Below are 17520 nucleotides of genomic sequence, written 5' to 3' on the forward strand. Positions count from 1 at the left end.
TCATAATAATGTAATAATGTATAATAATAATAATGTATAATATATACATTTACTAAAATCAGTTACACAATGTACACAATGTAAATCACACTAATATTTTACTATATTGTTCTCAGAAAGACTTTTTAAAAAATGTTTTATCTTTTAACATTTTATAATGATATAATGTATAATAATGTAACATTAATATTAATAGATAATAATGTAATATAAAACAACATTTCTTATTATCAATATTGAAAAGAGTTGTGCTGCTTCATAGTTTTGTGTAAATCAGAACATATTTTTCAACATTCTTTTATGTGTATATAACGTGTGTGTGTGTATATATATATGTGTGTGTGTGTGTGTGTTATTTGCGTTATGTGCGTTTTATACTCAAGGCCAAGTACAGCGGCCACATTTCTGATCTTTGCCATTGTCATTCTGCTGATATATGCTGAATCCACATCCATGCAGGTGAAAAAAAATTAATTTCTTTAGTTTAACTTGAAAATAATCACACTACTCATAAAGCTCTGAGAAGGACATTGAGTCTCACCTTGCCGAAGCGCTGCTGATGAAAATAAAGTATCCCTTTTCTCCTGATGTCCTCTTCCATGGTTCTTCAGCTGGCCTTTGTCTTGTTTCTCTCTCCCCCCTCTCTCTCTCTCTATAGGTTCCCTTGATTCCCGTTTGCTTTTAAACAATTGGAATGACTATGAGAGGCATTGCTGTCAATGGCGGACTGACCTTAGGTACATTGTCAGTCTTACTTCCTGTCTAAGATGAAGTCTAAATCAGTCACTTGGAGAAGTCAGATGAGTGGGCGTGTGTCTGTATGGCTGTGGTAGGGTTGGTTTCCTACTCGTATGATTCTTCCTGTTTGACACTATTTAGGGCTGAAGACTGTATATCTTCTGTGAAAGTGTGAATGCAGTGTGTGTTATTTGCGTTATGTGCGTTTTATACTTAAGGCCAGTACAGCGGCCACATTTCTGATCTTTGCCATTGTCATTCTGCTGATATATGCTGAATCCACATCCATGCAGGTGAAAATGCATTCATTTCTTTAGTTTAACTTGAAAATAATCACACTACTCATAAAGCTCTGAGAAGGACATTGAGTCTCACCTTGCCGAAGCGCTGCTGATGAAAATAAAGTATCCCTTTTCTCCTGATGTCCTCTTCCATGGTTCTTCAGCTGGCCTTTGTCTTGTTTCTCTCTCCCCCCTCTCTCTCTCTCTATAGGTTCCCTTGATTCCCGTTTGCTTTTAATTTCTTTAGTTTAACTTGAAAATAATCACACTACTCATAAAGCTCTGAGAAGGACATTGAGTCTCACCTTGCCGAAACGCTGCTGATGAAAATAAAGCATCCCTTTTCTCCTGATGTCCTCTTCCATGGTTCTTCAGCTGGCCTTTGTCTTGTTTCTCTCTCCCCCCTCTCTCTCTCTCTATAGGTTCCCTTGATTCCCGTTTGCTTTTAAACAATTGGAATGACTATGAGAGGCATTGCTGTCAATGGCGGACTGACCTTAGGTACATTGTCAGTCTTACTTCCTGTCTAAGATGAAGTCTAAATCAGTCACTTGGAGAAGTCAGATGAGTGGGCGTGTGTCTGTATGGCTGTGGTAGGGTTGGTTTCCTACTCGTATGATTCTTCCTGTTTGACACTATTTAGGGCTGAAGACTGTATATCTTCTGTGAAAGTGTGAATGCATTTAGCATCCTACTAGCACCTCGTTAGAATCAGTCAGGGTCACAGGATATTTTCACTTTTTCTTACATCTTCCAACTCTCCTAACAGCAAATGCTATGCAAAGTTGTGCATAAGTTCAAATGTCAGTCCAAGTTGTATTAACATGATCTGCAAAATGTTAGCATTTTATTATAGTAGGCCTGTCTAAAACTGGTCAAAAGTATTTGTATACATCAAACTGTGCATTATATACTTTGTCACCTCAAGCCATGTGAAAACAGCACTCAGGAAACAGATCAGATTTCAAATAGAGTCAGGTTTCATGTCATAGGTCTGATGGTGTGTCTAGAGTGCCCCTTTGTGACCAATGCTGGCTATTACAGCATTCCCAAACATCAACAGGTCCACATACTGTATTGTACACATTTTTGAAGATCATATATTCTTGTTTAGAACCCCCTTTAGTCTTTCAATACAAGCACATAAAAAATGTCTAACTGAAATAATGTAACTTAATTAATATAGTGTGGTTTGAAAAGGGTCAAAAGGCTATAGCTTGAACACTGTCCAAATGTCATCTTTAGTCATGTGACATCTGCTGTCATCTGGCCAATCAGCAGAAGCTTTAGATAGTGGAACTTACTTGCAGGAGGTTGGGTAGATGATGAAATACTTTTGGGAAATGTCCTGTGGTGTAACATGCTGAAGTCAATGATTATTTTAAAACTATTTATGTTCTATTATATTTTTGAATTAGTTTTTATTTTTATGTGTTCCATTTTCATTTTAGTTTTAGCCATTTTAATATGTATTTGTTATTTTTATGAGTGTTTTTTATATTTCTGTATAGCTTTATCTCCTTTTTTATTTCAGTTTTAGTTTTCATTTTAGTATTTCATTTCAAACTTATTTCAGTTAGTTGCAAAGACAACATTCCTAATTTAATTTTAAGTTTCTTCAGTTTAATTTCTTCATCTTATATTTATTTAATACTTATTATCTAGCTTTATTTCAATTACTGAAAATGATTTTTAATACTTTTAGCTGTTTTACACAGTATTTTGGTAATTACTTTATTTTTACATGCAGATTTTATGAGTTTATAGGGGGAGACCAAATGGAACATTTGTATTTGTAATTAATTTGTCCTGCAAGAACATGGAGAATAACACTGAAATGAACTACTGATAGTTGCTAGAAATTTTAACCGAAAATGTTGATGTTAATTACAAAAACAAACAAAAGATGGAGATGTCAGTTACTCAGTTACAAAACTGTTCTGTTCAAAGCAATTCTAAGTCACAGTGTGATAAATCCAATACAATAACAGGGAACAAACTCTGGATGGAAAAGTATCTAATCCTGTCGCTGTCTCTGCGCTCTTTTCACTTCATTGAATACTTTGAATGAGCTGTTAGCTGGCACAGCTTAATCTGAGTGAAACTGTCAGGCGTAATAAACTGTGAATATCTTGTGGTTTGGTAGCGAGCCTGAAAGCTGTCAGTTTAGCCATCTTTAAACCTCTGTATTACTAAGCTGACTGTTTATCCTCCTGATCCAAAAATATAATCATCTTGTGGTCAAAATCTATTGATAAGTTTAACCCTTTAGTGCTGTTTTGGTCAGTGTTACTGAATAATTTTATGTTTTTTTTAAGGATGTTATGAAACTTGGTAAATGTTTTAGCATTTGCTATGTGAACACACACACACACAATCATGGACATGATTCGAAAGGTTAAATGTTCCTGAAGAACATGTCACATTTGTACTGTTCACGGTCAAAAATAAACACATTGGTAATGAATGGGAAGGAATTTCATCTAGTGGAAACATGTGGTACAGCACCCAAACAAAATCTTAATGAAAGCTCTTTTTTTTTTTTAAATATCAACCTAAAATTTGAAACACAACATGTTTAGACTTATGGCTTTGTAAAACAAATATGTATTTGCAAAATATATATGTATATATTTTTTGTGCATTTTTCATAATAATACACTTAAACTTCTATAACTGTTTTTTTTTTTTAGTTTCACTTTTTTTTTACTTTCACAATAATCTGCAATTTCTTATTTAAAGAAACCAAACTTAAGTCTGTGCTCCAAAACTAAGATTTACGTTTAAGTTTGAAATTTCATTTATGCTCAAAAAGTGGTTAATGGTAAAAAATATATATATATATTAAAAATAAAAAAACATTATCAAACTAAAATACAGTACATTCATTTCACTGAAATAAAAAAATGCCATGCGAGCTTCCAACCTCACATCATCAACACATTAACCACTTATACGACTTTATTAAGAACCTAGCAACCGTCAAGAATTTCTTAGCAATGTTCCTAACTTCCTAACAAAATCACTTTTATTTGTCACAATAGAGTTTAAGTTAAGCCTAATAAATTAAACTCAATCCACAAATAACTGTACGTTCTTATTTAAAGTGTTTATGTAAGGACAACAAAAAAGGACAACATTATATTAGCCTATAAATAGTCATAATTAAAAAGGTACTGAAATTTTTAATAGTTGGTTGTTGCTTCAAAGCCATAAGAAGTCAGAGGAAAGGGGAAATGAATACAGAAAATGTATATTGTTGTTGTTGTTGTTTTTATTCATATGATTAAATCAGTCAAGGGCATAACAGCTAGTCATGTGATGTCAATATGGCAGCATCCCTGAGGGGGCAACCGCTCCATGTAAATTAAAACTACAGAAAGCAATCTAGAGTCTATATCTCCTAAAAATGTACATAATTTTAATTAAAAAACTTGTGTCAGTTCTAATTACCAAATTACGTTCTAGCTACCCTTATTACTATTTGCACGTTTACAACAGGTGTAAGTTAGCCTTCAACGTCAGAACGGCCGCAGAAGCCTCTTTGAACGATTAGCATTATTTCTCAACTTCACAATAAGCACTGTCAATCACGCTTAGGTATTATTAGAATCATAAATCCACGTGACTAATATCTGAATTCGCAGTTTCACTTTAAGAAGCATGTAAACAAAGGCTCTTTTCGGCGTTGGTTTCGGCGGTGGCTGTCTGCCGTAACGGGATTCACGAAGCCCCGAGCGAACATCTGGCTTTATCACTACGTGCGTCAATTGCGTAAATGTTCGCGTGATCGTGGGCATATGCGCGCATGCTCATTGTCAGGGGGAGTGAGAGGAGCATGAATGGAGCAAAATGGCGGATCATGTGCAGGTAAGTAAAGGATTTTGTTTTGTTATTATTAAATTCAGGAAATATGATCCGCTGCAGTCTGACGATAGACCCCGAGGCTTATCTCGGCGATGCGTACGTGTTTGTTTTAAATGCATAGGTCGCGCGGCAGGAGAGGTTGACTCGCATGCTTTATTGGATGCGATTATCAAGTGTTGACTTGTGGCCTGTCATCATGTTGATTTTAACTCTGTGATCCAGGCTACCACACAACTCTGCAGCATGGGCGAAAGTTGTTTTGAAGCAAAATGCAAAGTATTTTATTTTAAGCAGCAGAGGTCGGTAGATCCCGAGAGATCGTTTATATTAAATTGCACGTAACTCTATAGCGACAGTGATGTTTTACATTGTAAACAAGGCATCATCCCTCATCCAACCGCTTGCATTGCAATAATACACTGGCCTTGTATACACAAGCGATAGTAACTCGAGCTCAGCGAGGCTTTATCCAAGAGAGAAGCCCCTCGGTAAGCCCAAACGCATATTTGCATTCAGTTATCTGTCATTCTGTTATTGCTGGACGCAAATGTGTCCGGTTTCGCTGTTAGCCTGTAGCTCGCGTGCTAACTCATGAGATTCTCCCGCGCACCGCCTCGTCAAACCAAAAGCCCGACTAGAAATGAGTTTTTCTTCAAAATTATAAAAACGATATTTACTTTAACATCGGCTGCAAATTGTAAATAGGTAATAGCGTTTAAAGTCATCCAAATACATGTAGTTTTCATCACATGTAACGTTAGTGTTTAAGGAGAGTTAAATGACTGGATTTGAAGTGAAGGCAGCCAACCAGAAATGTCTTTTGTGAGCAATTTTCACTGTATTATATGTAATATTTAATGTTTTATTTTCTCTATAGAATGTTTGGAGATGTTTATTCATCGACATTTTAGTACATTTACTATAATGTATTTCGTTTTAATTATACTTAATAAGACTGTCCTGATAATAATCTTAATAACAGAGGGGTTAATAAGGCCAACTTGGCAACCAAAGTCGTCTCAGGCGTAATTTAACTGACAGATAAAGTCGGCTCAGAATTAAAATAAATTATTTGTTCTACTCCTCATTCCCTCAATATGGCTGTTTCCTGAAAACCACCCTAGCTAGACAGCATTTTTGGACATGACTGGTCCGTTAAACACCATGTTTTCAAACACAGCCGCTGCTTGTCATCTGTCAACTTGTACACAAGCTGCTCATGACAATGACAAGGCAGGTCATATTTGAGGGCAAAGGTTAAGGAGGTCTTGAGGTTAAACACAGTGTTGAATAACTGCTTATTCCCATGAAATTTAATGAAGTGGGGGACAATGCTTTTGTTAACCTGACTCTCATGTGCACAGGCAACGGTAAACATGAGCTTTCCAGTGTTGTTGTCACGCGTCCTGTTACTCTGTAGGTGGCAAGTAAAAATTAATATTTCCCTAAACCTTGAATGCATCTTTATCATTATTTTCTGAAAATATTTACATTTTTAAATTGTATTTATTTTTTAAGGTAAAAGTATTTTTATACAAAGATTGTGAATTATTAATTTATAAATGTTTTTGTAGAGTTGCACCACATGATGCTTTACAACCTAAACTAGCCTTGTCGTAAACAGGCCAAATTATTTAATAATTTAGGAAACTTATTGATCTTGACATTTATTGATTCAAAACCACATGACTTAACTTTTGTGTGCCAAATCATTTGTTAATTTTTTATAATTTTTTTTCAAATGTATATTTTAAAGAAATGATTAAAGATTGTCCTATTACTTTAAACTTTAATTACCCTGACATATTATTTTTAATTATACCCTAAATAAGTATTCAAATAGATTTTAATGCAGATATCAAAAACATACTTATGTCGAAATAGTTGTATGAATTGCATTTCTTATGTATTTTTGATTTAAAAAGTAATAGATGCAGATAAAGGAATGTCATTGGCCATATTCATCATCTAATTTGAATATTTACACATTTCTGCAAGTAGACTTTGTTTATAAAAAATAGTTTAGACATAGAAGTTTTATTGGTTCATCTCTCAAATATCCTCTGAATGTGTTTTTTTTTTATTTTATTTATTTTTTTGCTGACACTAAACTCATGTGGGTCTCTTTTTTCAGAGCCTAGCCCAGCTAGAGATCCTGTGCAAGCAGCTATATGAGACCACAGACACCACCACACGTTTACAGGCCGAGAAAGCTCTGGTGGAGTTCACCAACAGTCCCGACTGCCTGAGTAAATGCCAGTTGTTGCTGGAAAGCGGAAGTGTAAGAATGAAACTTTTTGAGAACTGTGAAAAACAAGATATCTGAATTAATCTGACAACAGTTTTCTCGAAAATCCAAGTCCATTAGTTTTTAGTTAAGCAACTATTTAACTTCACACTGTATTTGTAAAATCTTTACAGTCCTCGTACTCACAGTTGTTGGCTGCAACGTGTCTCTCCAAGTTGGTGTCTCGTACGAGCAACCCACTTCCCCTGGAGCAGCGCATTGACATTCGTAAGTTTATCAGATCAACCATGAGATTTAGAACCACAAAACCCAGAAAAGACACATTTTGGAAATAAATGTCACGTTGGTTCCTCAGGAAATTATGTTCTCAATTATCTGGCAACCCGGCCAAAGCTTGCTGCCTTCGTGACACAAGCCCTGATCCAGCTCTATGCCAGAATCACCAAGCTTGGCTGGTTTGACTGCCAAAAGGAAGATTACATCTTCAGGAATGTCATTGTCGATGTGACAAGATTCCTGCAGGTATGATAAATTTTATAGCATTATTAGAAAAGATAATATTGTTCAAGTTCAGAGTTATTCTACTTGGAAATGTTTCTTTGTTTTTTGTTATCACATCTTTAAGGCAAGTAGGGATGCACAAACTTTTTGGTAGAAAATTACATTTAAAAAAAAAATTTTTTATAATCGGTAGCACTTAGCGTGCATGCATTTACCTTGCATTTAATGCAATACTTTACATAAGAATGGTTTTATAAACCAGTTACACAAATTTGTTGCTCATGTTTCATGAATGAGGGCAAATGTCCTCACAAAGTTCAAGTTGATTTTGAGAATCGGATCAAAAGTGCCAAACAAAATATTGTCCATATATCTCGAACAAGACTTGTATTTTGAAAACCATCATCATCTACAGTTTCCATATGAAAAATCCAAATAAACGTGGATAATTTTATATGGATATGTTTTCTCACCTCAAGTTAAAGTTTCTTTTTAAATACTTGGTTTTTATTTGGTAACACTTTAAATTAGGGACTATTCACTATTAACTAGTTGCTTACTAGCATGCATATTACTAGCATATTGGCTGTTTATTAGTACTTAGAAAGCATATATTAATGCCTTATTCTACATGACCCCATACCTAAAATTAACAATAATTAGAAGTTTGAGGCAAAAGTCATAGTTAATAGTAAATATGTGTTCCCTAATCTAAAGTGTTAACAAAAAGAAAATGCATCCATATAAAATTATCCATGTTCATTTGGATTTTTTTTTTTTTTTTTTAAGGAAACTGCTGTTGATGGTGTTCAAAATACAAGTCTTGTTCGAGATATGTGGACAATATCTTATTTGATATTATAATTATCAAAATCACCTTGAACTTTGTGAGGACATTTGCCCTCATTCATCATGAAACATGAGCAATAAATTTGTGTCAATGGTTTATAAAACCATTCTTATGAAATGCAAGGTAAATGCATCCATTTCCATAGAAATGATTTATGAGCAAATAACAAAAATTCAAATACAAATTCAATACTCAAACTCCTGTTTTGTGAATGAGGACCTTTACAAGCAACCGCACAATAACTAGATAATTATTATATGATTACAATTAAGTCTATAGAAGCATTTTGTGGTAAAAATTCAAACAGCTGGGATTTGTGCACTCTCAGTGTATGACATGATTTAAATGCTAATGCAAATCACATCTCTGTTTCGGTTTTTGACCCAGTGTGTTTCATTTTTAGTTCAACATTTTCATTACAGTACATTACTAAAGCGGAGTTGTCTCATGTGAAGTGTTTGTCACTTACAATTTCAGCATGATGGCATAAATGATAACATTGCAAAAGCTAAAATTGGTTGATGTTAAATCTGAGTAATGTTCCTGAAAGTTATGAAGTTGTTTGTATTTTTAACTTCTTTTTTTTAGGATAGTGTTGAACACTGCATCATAGGAGTCACAATTCTTTCCCAGTTAACCAATGAGATTAACCAAGTAAGTTTCTCTGCTTGCAGTATGTCTTGATTTGCATATTATTGCTCTTTTGTTGGTTTTGATTGCTTCTATTGTCCTCATTTGTAAGTCGCTTTGGATAAAAGTGTCTCCTAATTGACTATATGTAAATGTAAATTTAGTCTTTGCTCAGTGCTTGGAAATCATTGATGTATGTTTGGGTTCAATAACTGAAAGTTGCATTAAAGATAGATTACTGATTCCTTGAATCTTCTTTCGATTCTCCAGGCGGACTCAACACATCCACTTACAAAACATAGAAAGATTGCGTCATCATTTCGAGATTCCTCCTTGTTTGACATTTTTACCCTCTCCTGCAACCTCCTCAAGCAGGTAAGGGTAATGCTTCAGAGACTGCACAAAAGAACTGTCTGTCTGTATATTCTTCTTCACAACCGCTAAACCAGCCTGCTTGGGATTTATGTCAATGACTCAATGAATTGTTCTGTATGTCTGCAGGCATCTGGGAAGAACTTGAATCTAAATGATGAGAGCCAGCATGGGCTACTCATGCAGCTACTCAAACTGGCCCACAATTGCCTCAACTTTGATTTCATCGGTACATCCACCGATGAGTCCTCAGATGATCTGTGCACCGTCCAGATCCCCACCAGCTGGAGATCAGGTAATCTGGCAATTTCACATTTTCAAGCAACTGTGTTCCAGTGCTTGTTTAAAAAGGCTGCATTCAACATATTTTTAACCTTCCTTAGAATTGCTTATATAGTTAAGACTTCTTGTAACAAAAAAGGTGTTATATTTTAATTTATTCTTTTTTTCTGTTTTGTTATAATGACTTTAAGACTTATTTTAATGATTGGCTAATCAATATTTGGAAATACATGGTTGGCTTTTTTAGCATATACACTAACTTTCAAAGGTTCGGGGTCAAAGATACATTTGTTCAGCAAGGAAACATTAAACTGATCAAAAGCAACAGTAAAGAAAGACAGAGACATTTTCATTGCATTTCTTTTCATCCAGGGAAAAATATAAAAGATTATCATGGTTTCCAAAATTATTAAGCATCACAACTGTTTTTAACATTGATAATAAGAAATGTTTCTTAAGCAGCAAATCAGCATATTAGAATGATATCTGAAGGATCATGTGACACTGAAGATTGGAGTAATGATGCTGAAAATTCCGCTTTTACGTCACAGAAATAAATTAGGCTACGTTTTAAAATATTATTTAAAAAAAGTTCAATTCTAATAATATTTAACAATGTTATTGGTTTGATAAAGTAAATGTCGTCTTGTTGAGCATGAGAGACAAAAAGTCCTTTTGAGCAGTAACCGGGTATTCGTGTTGAATTCATGCATAATTTATTTATTTTTTTCTCGTCTGCAGCCTTTTTGGATTCCTCAACCTTGCAGCTGTTTTTTGATTTGTATCATTCCATCCCTCCCTCGCTGTCTCCCTTGGTGAGTGTCAGATAAACAGCATGACATGCGTGTGAAGATAAACAAGCCTTTGCCTTGTAGATAATGTTAAGACTCTTCCAATAATAACATGAACCGTTTAGTATTAAATGTGTTGTTTGTCTTTCAGGTTTTGTCTTGTCTAGTCCAAATAGCATCTGTCCGGAGGTCTCTCTTTAACAACGCAGAGCGAGCAAAGTTCCTCTCCCATTTAGTAGATGGTGTGAAGAGAATATTGGAGAACCCTCAAGTATGCGGTCCATCCTAATATTAGTTATAATAATAATTGTCATTGTAATGTTTGGATGATATATTTATGTAAAAACAGTTGAATAATGCCATATATTAAATATGTAGCCTGAAAATAGCTGTTAAAATGTCAAATCTGTTTGCAGGTATTATGTGGTTGATATGGTAATTTGGCAATACTTATGTTTTTTTTTTTACGTTTGATTTGCAGAGTTTGTCGGACCCAAACAACTACCATGAGTTCTGCCGACTACTGGCTCGACTCAAGAGTAACTATCAGCTGGGAGAGCTGGTTAAAGTAGAGAACTACCCCGAGGTCATAAGACTGATCGCTAACTTCACCGTAACTAGTCTGCAGGTGAGTTAAAAACTTGGCATGCTGAACATGAAGCTAATATGTGATTTCTACAGAAGTCGAACCAACTTGACAACAATTATTTGTTAATTTGCTGATGGAATTAAGTGAAAATGATCTATGAAAAATTGGCGTTTCAAAGACTGATAACTTTGGTGTGTCTCAGCACTGGGAGTTTGCGCCCAACAGTGTGCACTATCTGCTGAGCCTGTGGCAGCGGTTGGCGGCATCTGTCCCTTATGTGAAGGCCACAGAGCCCCACATGCTGGAGACCTACACCCCTGAGGTGACCAAGGCCTACATCACGTCCCGCCTAGAGTCCATACACATCATTCTGAGGTACAGCGAGCACTATTTGAAGTCACATTTAGGTCTGATGAGCATGAATGTCATAAATGTGTGATTATACAATATCCATTTTATGCAGGGATGGTCTTGAAGACCCCTTGGATGATGCTGGCTTGGTTCAACAGCAGCTGGACCAGCTGTCTACTATCGGCCGGTGCGAGTATGAGAAGACCTGCGCCCTGCTGGTCCAGCTCTTCGATCAGTCGGCCCAGTCGTACCAGGAGCTGCTGCAGTCCACCAACTCCAGCACAATGGACATAGCAGTGCAGGAGGGTGAGCTTGAAACAAAACCTAATATACAAATCAATGTATTGTATCATAACACTGCTTACGTTACGTATGTGTTGTCCAGGTCGCTTGACATGGCTAGTGTACATAATTGGCGCAGTCATTGGAGGAAGAGTATCCTTCGCCAGCACGGATGAGCAGGATGCCATGGATGGGGAACTTGTGTGTCGGTGAGGAATCGCCACTAAAGGCCTGCTCACACCAAGATGAAATGAAAATTCAGTCATACGATTTGTCTGTTCTGACCAATGTGTAAAAAAAATAAAAGTTAGATGGGCTGAATGAATATGCAAAACTATTCTTTGACGGTAGGTGGTGCTAACAAAAAAAGCAGAAATACCCAGAGACACAAAGCACTGTGCAACTTTACGTTTCTGACACCCTCTTGTTACGAAGAATAAAGGAAGTCAAACAGTATTTTCATATTTTCAAAAAGCCTTTCAGATTTTTGTATTCGCTATGATGCTTATCAAACAGCACCAAATACTAGAGTATAGAGAAAGAGAGTTGGTTCCAGATTTTTCCTCTGCTGTGTTGCTTCACAAAATAGTCTGTTCATGAGTACCACCAAGTTGTAGTTTTATGTAGCAGCAGAGACTCTGGATATGTGACCAAAATCACAATCTTATTGGTTGGCCAGTTTTTGTTCACAGTGCAATTGGAAAAGATTAGAACTCTGTAAAAAAATAAAATAAAAAATGCATTGACACACGATGATTGTTCACAGTGATCCACACAATGATTGTTTGGACACGTTAACAGCCGTTCATTTGAATTGAAACATTTAAAATGTTTATCGCATTGAATTTTAACGCAAAACATTTGTCTTGGCATGAACAGGCATTCCATTCAGATTTTTAATGCTTCAAATAGTATATCAAACTAGTGATGAACAGTATATCTGTATCAAATTGTTTAGCCAATGTTAGAGATTATTAATATGCTTTTTTTAAATTGGTCATTTGGGTATTCTTATTTTCCAGTTAATTTTTAAAAATAAATAATTTATTAACACTGTTAAATACGATATTTAGCAAATCTGAGAAAAAAACTGAATGTCCTTTTCTCATACTGTTCTTTCCTACTTGGGACTAATTTCACGTAACATTTATAACTGTTGATTTAGTTTTGATTTAGTTTTAATTTATGTCGACAAAATAGTAAAGAATTTATTTTATTTATGAGTCTCCTGAGATAAAGCGTTCACATCGTTTAATTTTACTTAATATTTATATTGACTTCATGTTTTGTCATTTTCAGAGTTTTGCAGTTAATGAACCTCACAGACTCACGACTGGCTCAAGCAGGAAATGAGAAGCTTGAGTTAGCCATGCTCAGTTTCTTTGAGCAGTTTCGCAAAATCTACATCGGTGACCAGGTGCAAAAATCATCAAAGGTAATTGCAGTTATGTTGTAATTTTTCTGCGTGAGCGTGAACTTCAAGCTGTGGTTTGTTTAGACAGCAAATCGAAAACAAAAAATCAGCTAGCAGTAAATTAATTATTGATCTCTCGTAACATTCACAGGGTTTTGCCTTTGAACTCTCAGAATGGCTGAAATTTGTGATTGTGTTGTGTCTGGGCTTTGAAAAGAGACAGTCGATTCAGCTTTTTTGCATGCTTAGTTGTGGTTTCACCCTTTTCGTCTGCTTTGTAAATGGACATGTAGCTTTTGAAACCATAGTTTTTTTTTATGTTGGAGATGAAAGTGTTCTGTCTCAACTAACCAGAAAGCTGAAGTTTTCTCTCCCGTTGCTCAGATTCCAAAGTGTAAACAGAGAAGATAAGTGCACATAGAAAGACTAGCTGTTCCTCTAAACCTGTCTTTAGTTCTGCTTTAGCCTGTTGTCCTTTTACCTTGGAAAATAACACCACAAGTGCTCAAATAGTGCTTAAAAAGTGTACAAATAGTGCGAAAACTATTACGAAGTCTGATTGCATCTTGATAATTGGATGTATTAGATTTAATGGAAAATTGTCCCAAATGGCACACTTAATTTGGACTGTAGGGATGCAGGCTTGCAGTGTACTGTTACCCAGCAGCCCATGCAGCAAAGTGTAGACTCGGAGGAAGGTGCCATTTGGGACCATAATCAGGACTTTTTCTTCCAAGATTTTATTTTTTAGCAATGTATTTTTATTTGTGTTAGAATAATATTTATACTGTATTTGTCACTAAATGTAACATTTCAGTTTTTCATTTGGAAATTAAATTGACCTCCCTTTTTCCCCTTTTCTGACCAAATCTATGTAGTTTATGGATTTGTGAGAACCCCCTGTGAATTGTCGCAGTTGCTTGCTTCTCATGGCCTTATTTCCCAACTCAGTTGGGAAGTGGTAGAGCATTGCGTTAGCAGCGCAAAAGGTTGTGGGTTCAATTCCCAGGGAACACACATACTGGTAAAAAATGTATAGCCTGAATGCACTGTAAGTCGCTTTGGATAAAAGCGTCTGCTAAATGCATAAATTATTAATTATAACATATTCTACATAAAATGAATTGTTCAAGCTACAGTGCAAAACACTAGTTCAAAAGGAATATATGATGACAAGACATAATACTACATTTGTTTGATCCCTAGTTGTATAGAAGACTATCAGAGGTTCTTGGCTTGAATGATGAGACCATGGTACTCAGTGTTTTCATTGGGAAAATGTGAGTATATGTCAGCTAATGATGGGTATAATTATTATAAAACCTTAGTTTACCAAAAATGACCATTAAAAACAATGTTTTTAACGTATAGTTTTGTTTTAATTCAGAATCACCAACTTGAAGTACTGGGGACAGTGTGAACCAATCACATCTAAGACACTACAGCTCCTCAATGACCTCTCGATTGGATATCCTTACACACATGTTGCTGGTTTAAATTTGAATTGTTATTGAGGATTGACAGTTATTTTTAACTGAATATGTTTTGGTCTGTTTCCTTAACCTTATTTCTCACGTACAGCAGTGTTAGAAAACTTGTGAAACTCAGTGCTGTCCAGTTCATGCTAAACAACCATACCGTAAGTGACCAACTTGAGCTTTTCTCCTTCTTAACTCCACTTTAACTTTATTTGTCCCTGACGCACAGTTAATTTACAGTTAGTTTTTTTTTTCATTAAAAAAATAATTAATTAAAATAAAAGAGTAATATCATTACAAATAACAGTTTTACTATTCTTAAATTGTTTTTTGAGTAACTTTAAAGGGCTGACAATGTCTTGTTTTTCTTCTGTGTGACAGAGTGAGCACTTTTCTTTCCTGGGTGTGAACAATCAGGCCAACCTCAGTGACATGAGGTGTCGGACCACTTTCTACACAGCCTTGGGAAGACTTCTTATGGTAGATTTGGGTAAGGGTGTACCTATAGATATAGCATATAATGGCGCTTTTCCACTGCGTGGTACGACTCGGCACGGCTCGGCTCGCGTTTCCACTGCAGTTTAGTACCGCTTTAGAGTGGGCGGGATTATTCACATGTCGTTATAGTTGCGCCGCCTCTACTGCCACGACTCCTGAAAAACTTTTTCATTCCGTGTCGCCCCATCAAGCTCTCGCTGGATCCCGTACCATGCCGTACCATGCAGTGGAAAAGCGCCATAAGTGTCATGTAAAAGGACATCTTTAGAGACGTTCTGTGTCTTTGACAGGTGAGGATGAGGACCAGTTTGAACAGTTTATGCTTCCTCTCACTGCTGCATTCGAGGCCATTGCTCAGATGTTCAGCACCAACACCTTCAATGAACAAGAAGCAAAAGTGAGATGTTGTATTGTTTATCATACAACCTTAGTGTGGCATTAAAGTCCGCATGAAATCAAAATTGACTTTATTTACTTTACTAGCGCACATTGCTAGTCTTGATGTAAACAATTAATCCGTGCAAGTTAATCCGCTGAAAAAAATTGTTTGTCTTCGTAATCTTTAATCAAAATCTGAACATTTGCTTCCGCTCTGGAATGGCATTTTTTTTCTGATGATGTCAGTTTGACGGCTTGGGCAAAATATGCTTAAACACACCCCTGCAACCGTTAGATTGCTATGAGTGAGAGACAGAGAGGAGGAGCGCAAACATAAAACCATGCCCTCTATTCAATATTCCATTTAAGCTGGAAATACGTCACTACACTGAAATAAAGTTGGCAGCAACTTCCGGTTCATGCGGACTTTAAGCATTTGCAAAATACCTTGTGTTTTCTTGTTTGTTGCTGACCTATATAATGCATCTGCACCCCAGTCTTTTCACATATGAGAAATTAACAAATGTTTTTTTTTTTCTTTCAGAGGACTTTAGTAGGACTGGTAAGAGATCTAAGGGGAATTGCCTTTGCCTTTAATGCCAAGACCAGCTTTATGATGCTCTTTGATTGGATGTATCCTTTAATACACATTTGTTTGTTTTTGTGTTTATTTTATTGGTGGAATTTGTGAGTGTGGCTATTTTATTTGTGTAATTACATTTATTCATTTGGCAGACGCTTTTATCCAAAGCGACTTACAATTGGGGAATACATCAAGCGATTCATCTTAAAGAGGCAAATAGACACAGGAAGTGCTCGCCATACCAAGCTTCAAGCATTGTTCAAATAAGTACAAGCTAGTAGGGCTGGGCGGTATATCAAGTTTGTACAATATATCGATATTTTCTTTATAAGATTCGAAATGAGGCAATACCGTTTATATCGATATACAGTAGTTTGATAAGAGCGCATCTGAAAATATAGCGGAGGACACAGACTGAGCTGCTGCGGAGAAGGTGCATAATCCAATTTGTTCTAAACATGTGACAAGCTTCATATTAAGGCCTTTAAAAACTGGTAAGACATAGTTTATTGTTTCGTTTCGCATATTAGTTTAAGAGGCTCGGCCCGTCATATGCTCTGACAGAAAGGCTGCATGTGCCTCTGACAGAGACACTAGGCTACTCGCGCTGTTTAATGTGTTTGAGATGTGCTGTCTTCTTAAATGCATAACTTACATTTCACAGGTATATTCTCCATCTGTAAATGTTAGAAAGCCATGGAAATATTTCCATTTTTCTGTCAGAAGTGCATGAGCCTTCTGCTTTGGGATTCTCTGCTAAATTTCACAGACTTCAGTGAACGAGTGCCGCCGCGCAAATGCGTGCCAAATAGACAGAGCTCAATTAAATAGGAGTGCAATAATTCTGACTAAAATAGGAATCCCTGTGATGCCCCGTGATGAGAGGGTGGACAGAAGGATCTGATGATTCACTGTGTCAAAAGCAGCAGATAGATCCAGCAAAATAAGAAGGAACTGATGATTTGGAATCAGCTTTTGCAATCCCAGTGCTTCAGTGACTGACAGAAGTGCAGTCTCAGTTGAATGGCCACTCCTGAAGCCTGACTGGTTAGGATCAAGTTGGTTGTTCTGTGTAAGAAATATGATACTTGGTTAAAAACAACTCGTTCGAGTGTTTTTGCTATGAAAGGAAGGAGAGAGACAGGTCTGTAGCTATCTGTAAGTGAAGTGTTTGATGTAGGTTTTTTGAGCAGTGGGGTTACCCGAGCCGGAGATTGCTTGGAGAAGGTGTGAGGGGATTGGGTCTAGTGGCAGTGTTAATTTCGTTGACGAATAATTTTCGTCATAGACATTTTTTTCACCGACGACAACGAACTAAAACTCTTTTTGAATGACAAAAACGATGACGTAAATCTATTGACATTTTCGTCAACGAATAAAAATGAGA

At 36.1% G+C, this 17520-nt stretch overlaps 2 protein-coding genes across 2 annotated transcripts in view; one reads left to right on the forward strand and one right to left on the reverse strand.

The window, feature by feature from the left end:
* The window catches only part of dok2l (docking protein 2-like), a 14054-nt gene extending 13453 nt beyond the window's left edge, over positions 1–601 (reverse strand). Inside the window, exon 1 of the mRNA XM_016541259.1 lies at positions 542–601. Within this exon, the coding sequence (XP_016396745.1) occupies positions 542–601 (60 nt within the window). The remainder of the gene's footprint in view (positions 1–541) is intronic.
* Positions 602–4727: 4126 nt separating this feature from the next.
* xpo7 (exportin 7) overlaps positions 4728–17520 on the forward strand; it is a 21491-nt gene continuing 8698 nt past the window's right edge. Inside the window, exons 1-20 of the mRNA XM_016541265.1 lie at positions 4728–4889; positions 7021–7167; positions 7308–7401; positions 7490–7656; positions 9074–9139; positions 9386–9490; positions 9617–9782; positions 10511–10584; positions 10712–10831; positions 11042–11188; positions 11352–11524; positions 11613–11806; positions 11886–11991; positions 13082–13217; positions 14403–14476; positions 14584–14664; positions 14772–14835; positions 15056–15164; positions 15463–15569; positions 16095–16183. Of these exons, the coding sequence (XP_016396751.1) occupies positions 4872–4889; positions 7021–7167; positions 7308–7401; positions 7490–7656; positions 9074–9139; positions 9386–9490; positions 9617–9782; positions 10511–10584; positions 10712–10831; positions 11042–11188; positions 11352–11524; positions 11613–11806; positions 11886–11991; positions 13082–13217; positions 14403–14476; positions 14584–14664; positions 14772–14835; positions 15056–15164; positions 15463–15569; positions 16095–16183 (2237 nt within the window). The 5' untranslated portion in view covers positions 4728–4871. The remainder of the gene's footprint in view (positions 4890–7020; positions 7168–7307; positions 7402–7489; positions 7657–9073; positions 9140–9385; positions 9491–9616; positions 9783–10510; positions 10585–10711; positions 10832–11041; positions 11189–11351; positions 11525–11612; positions 11807–11885; positions 11992–13081; positions 13218–14402; positions 14477–14583; positions 14665–14771; positions 14836–15055; positions 15165–15462; positions 15570–16094; positions 16184–17520) is intronic.

This window comes from Sinocyclocheilus rhinocerous, unplaced genomic scaffold, assembly GCF_001515625.1.
Source record: "Sinocyclocheilus rhinocerous isolate Xijiao unplaced genomic scaffold, SAMN03320098_v1.1 scaffold1660, whole genome shotgun sequence".
Taxonomy (NCBI): Eukaryota; Metazoa; Chordata; class Actinopteri; order Cypriniformes; family Cyprinidae; genus Sinocyclocheilus; species Sinocyclocheilus rhinocerous.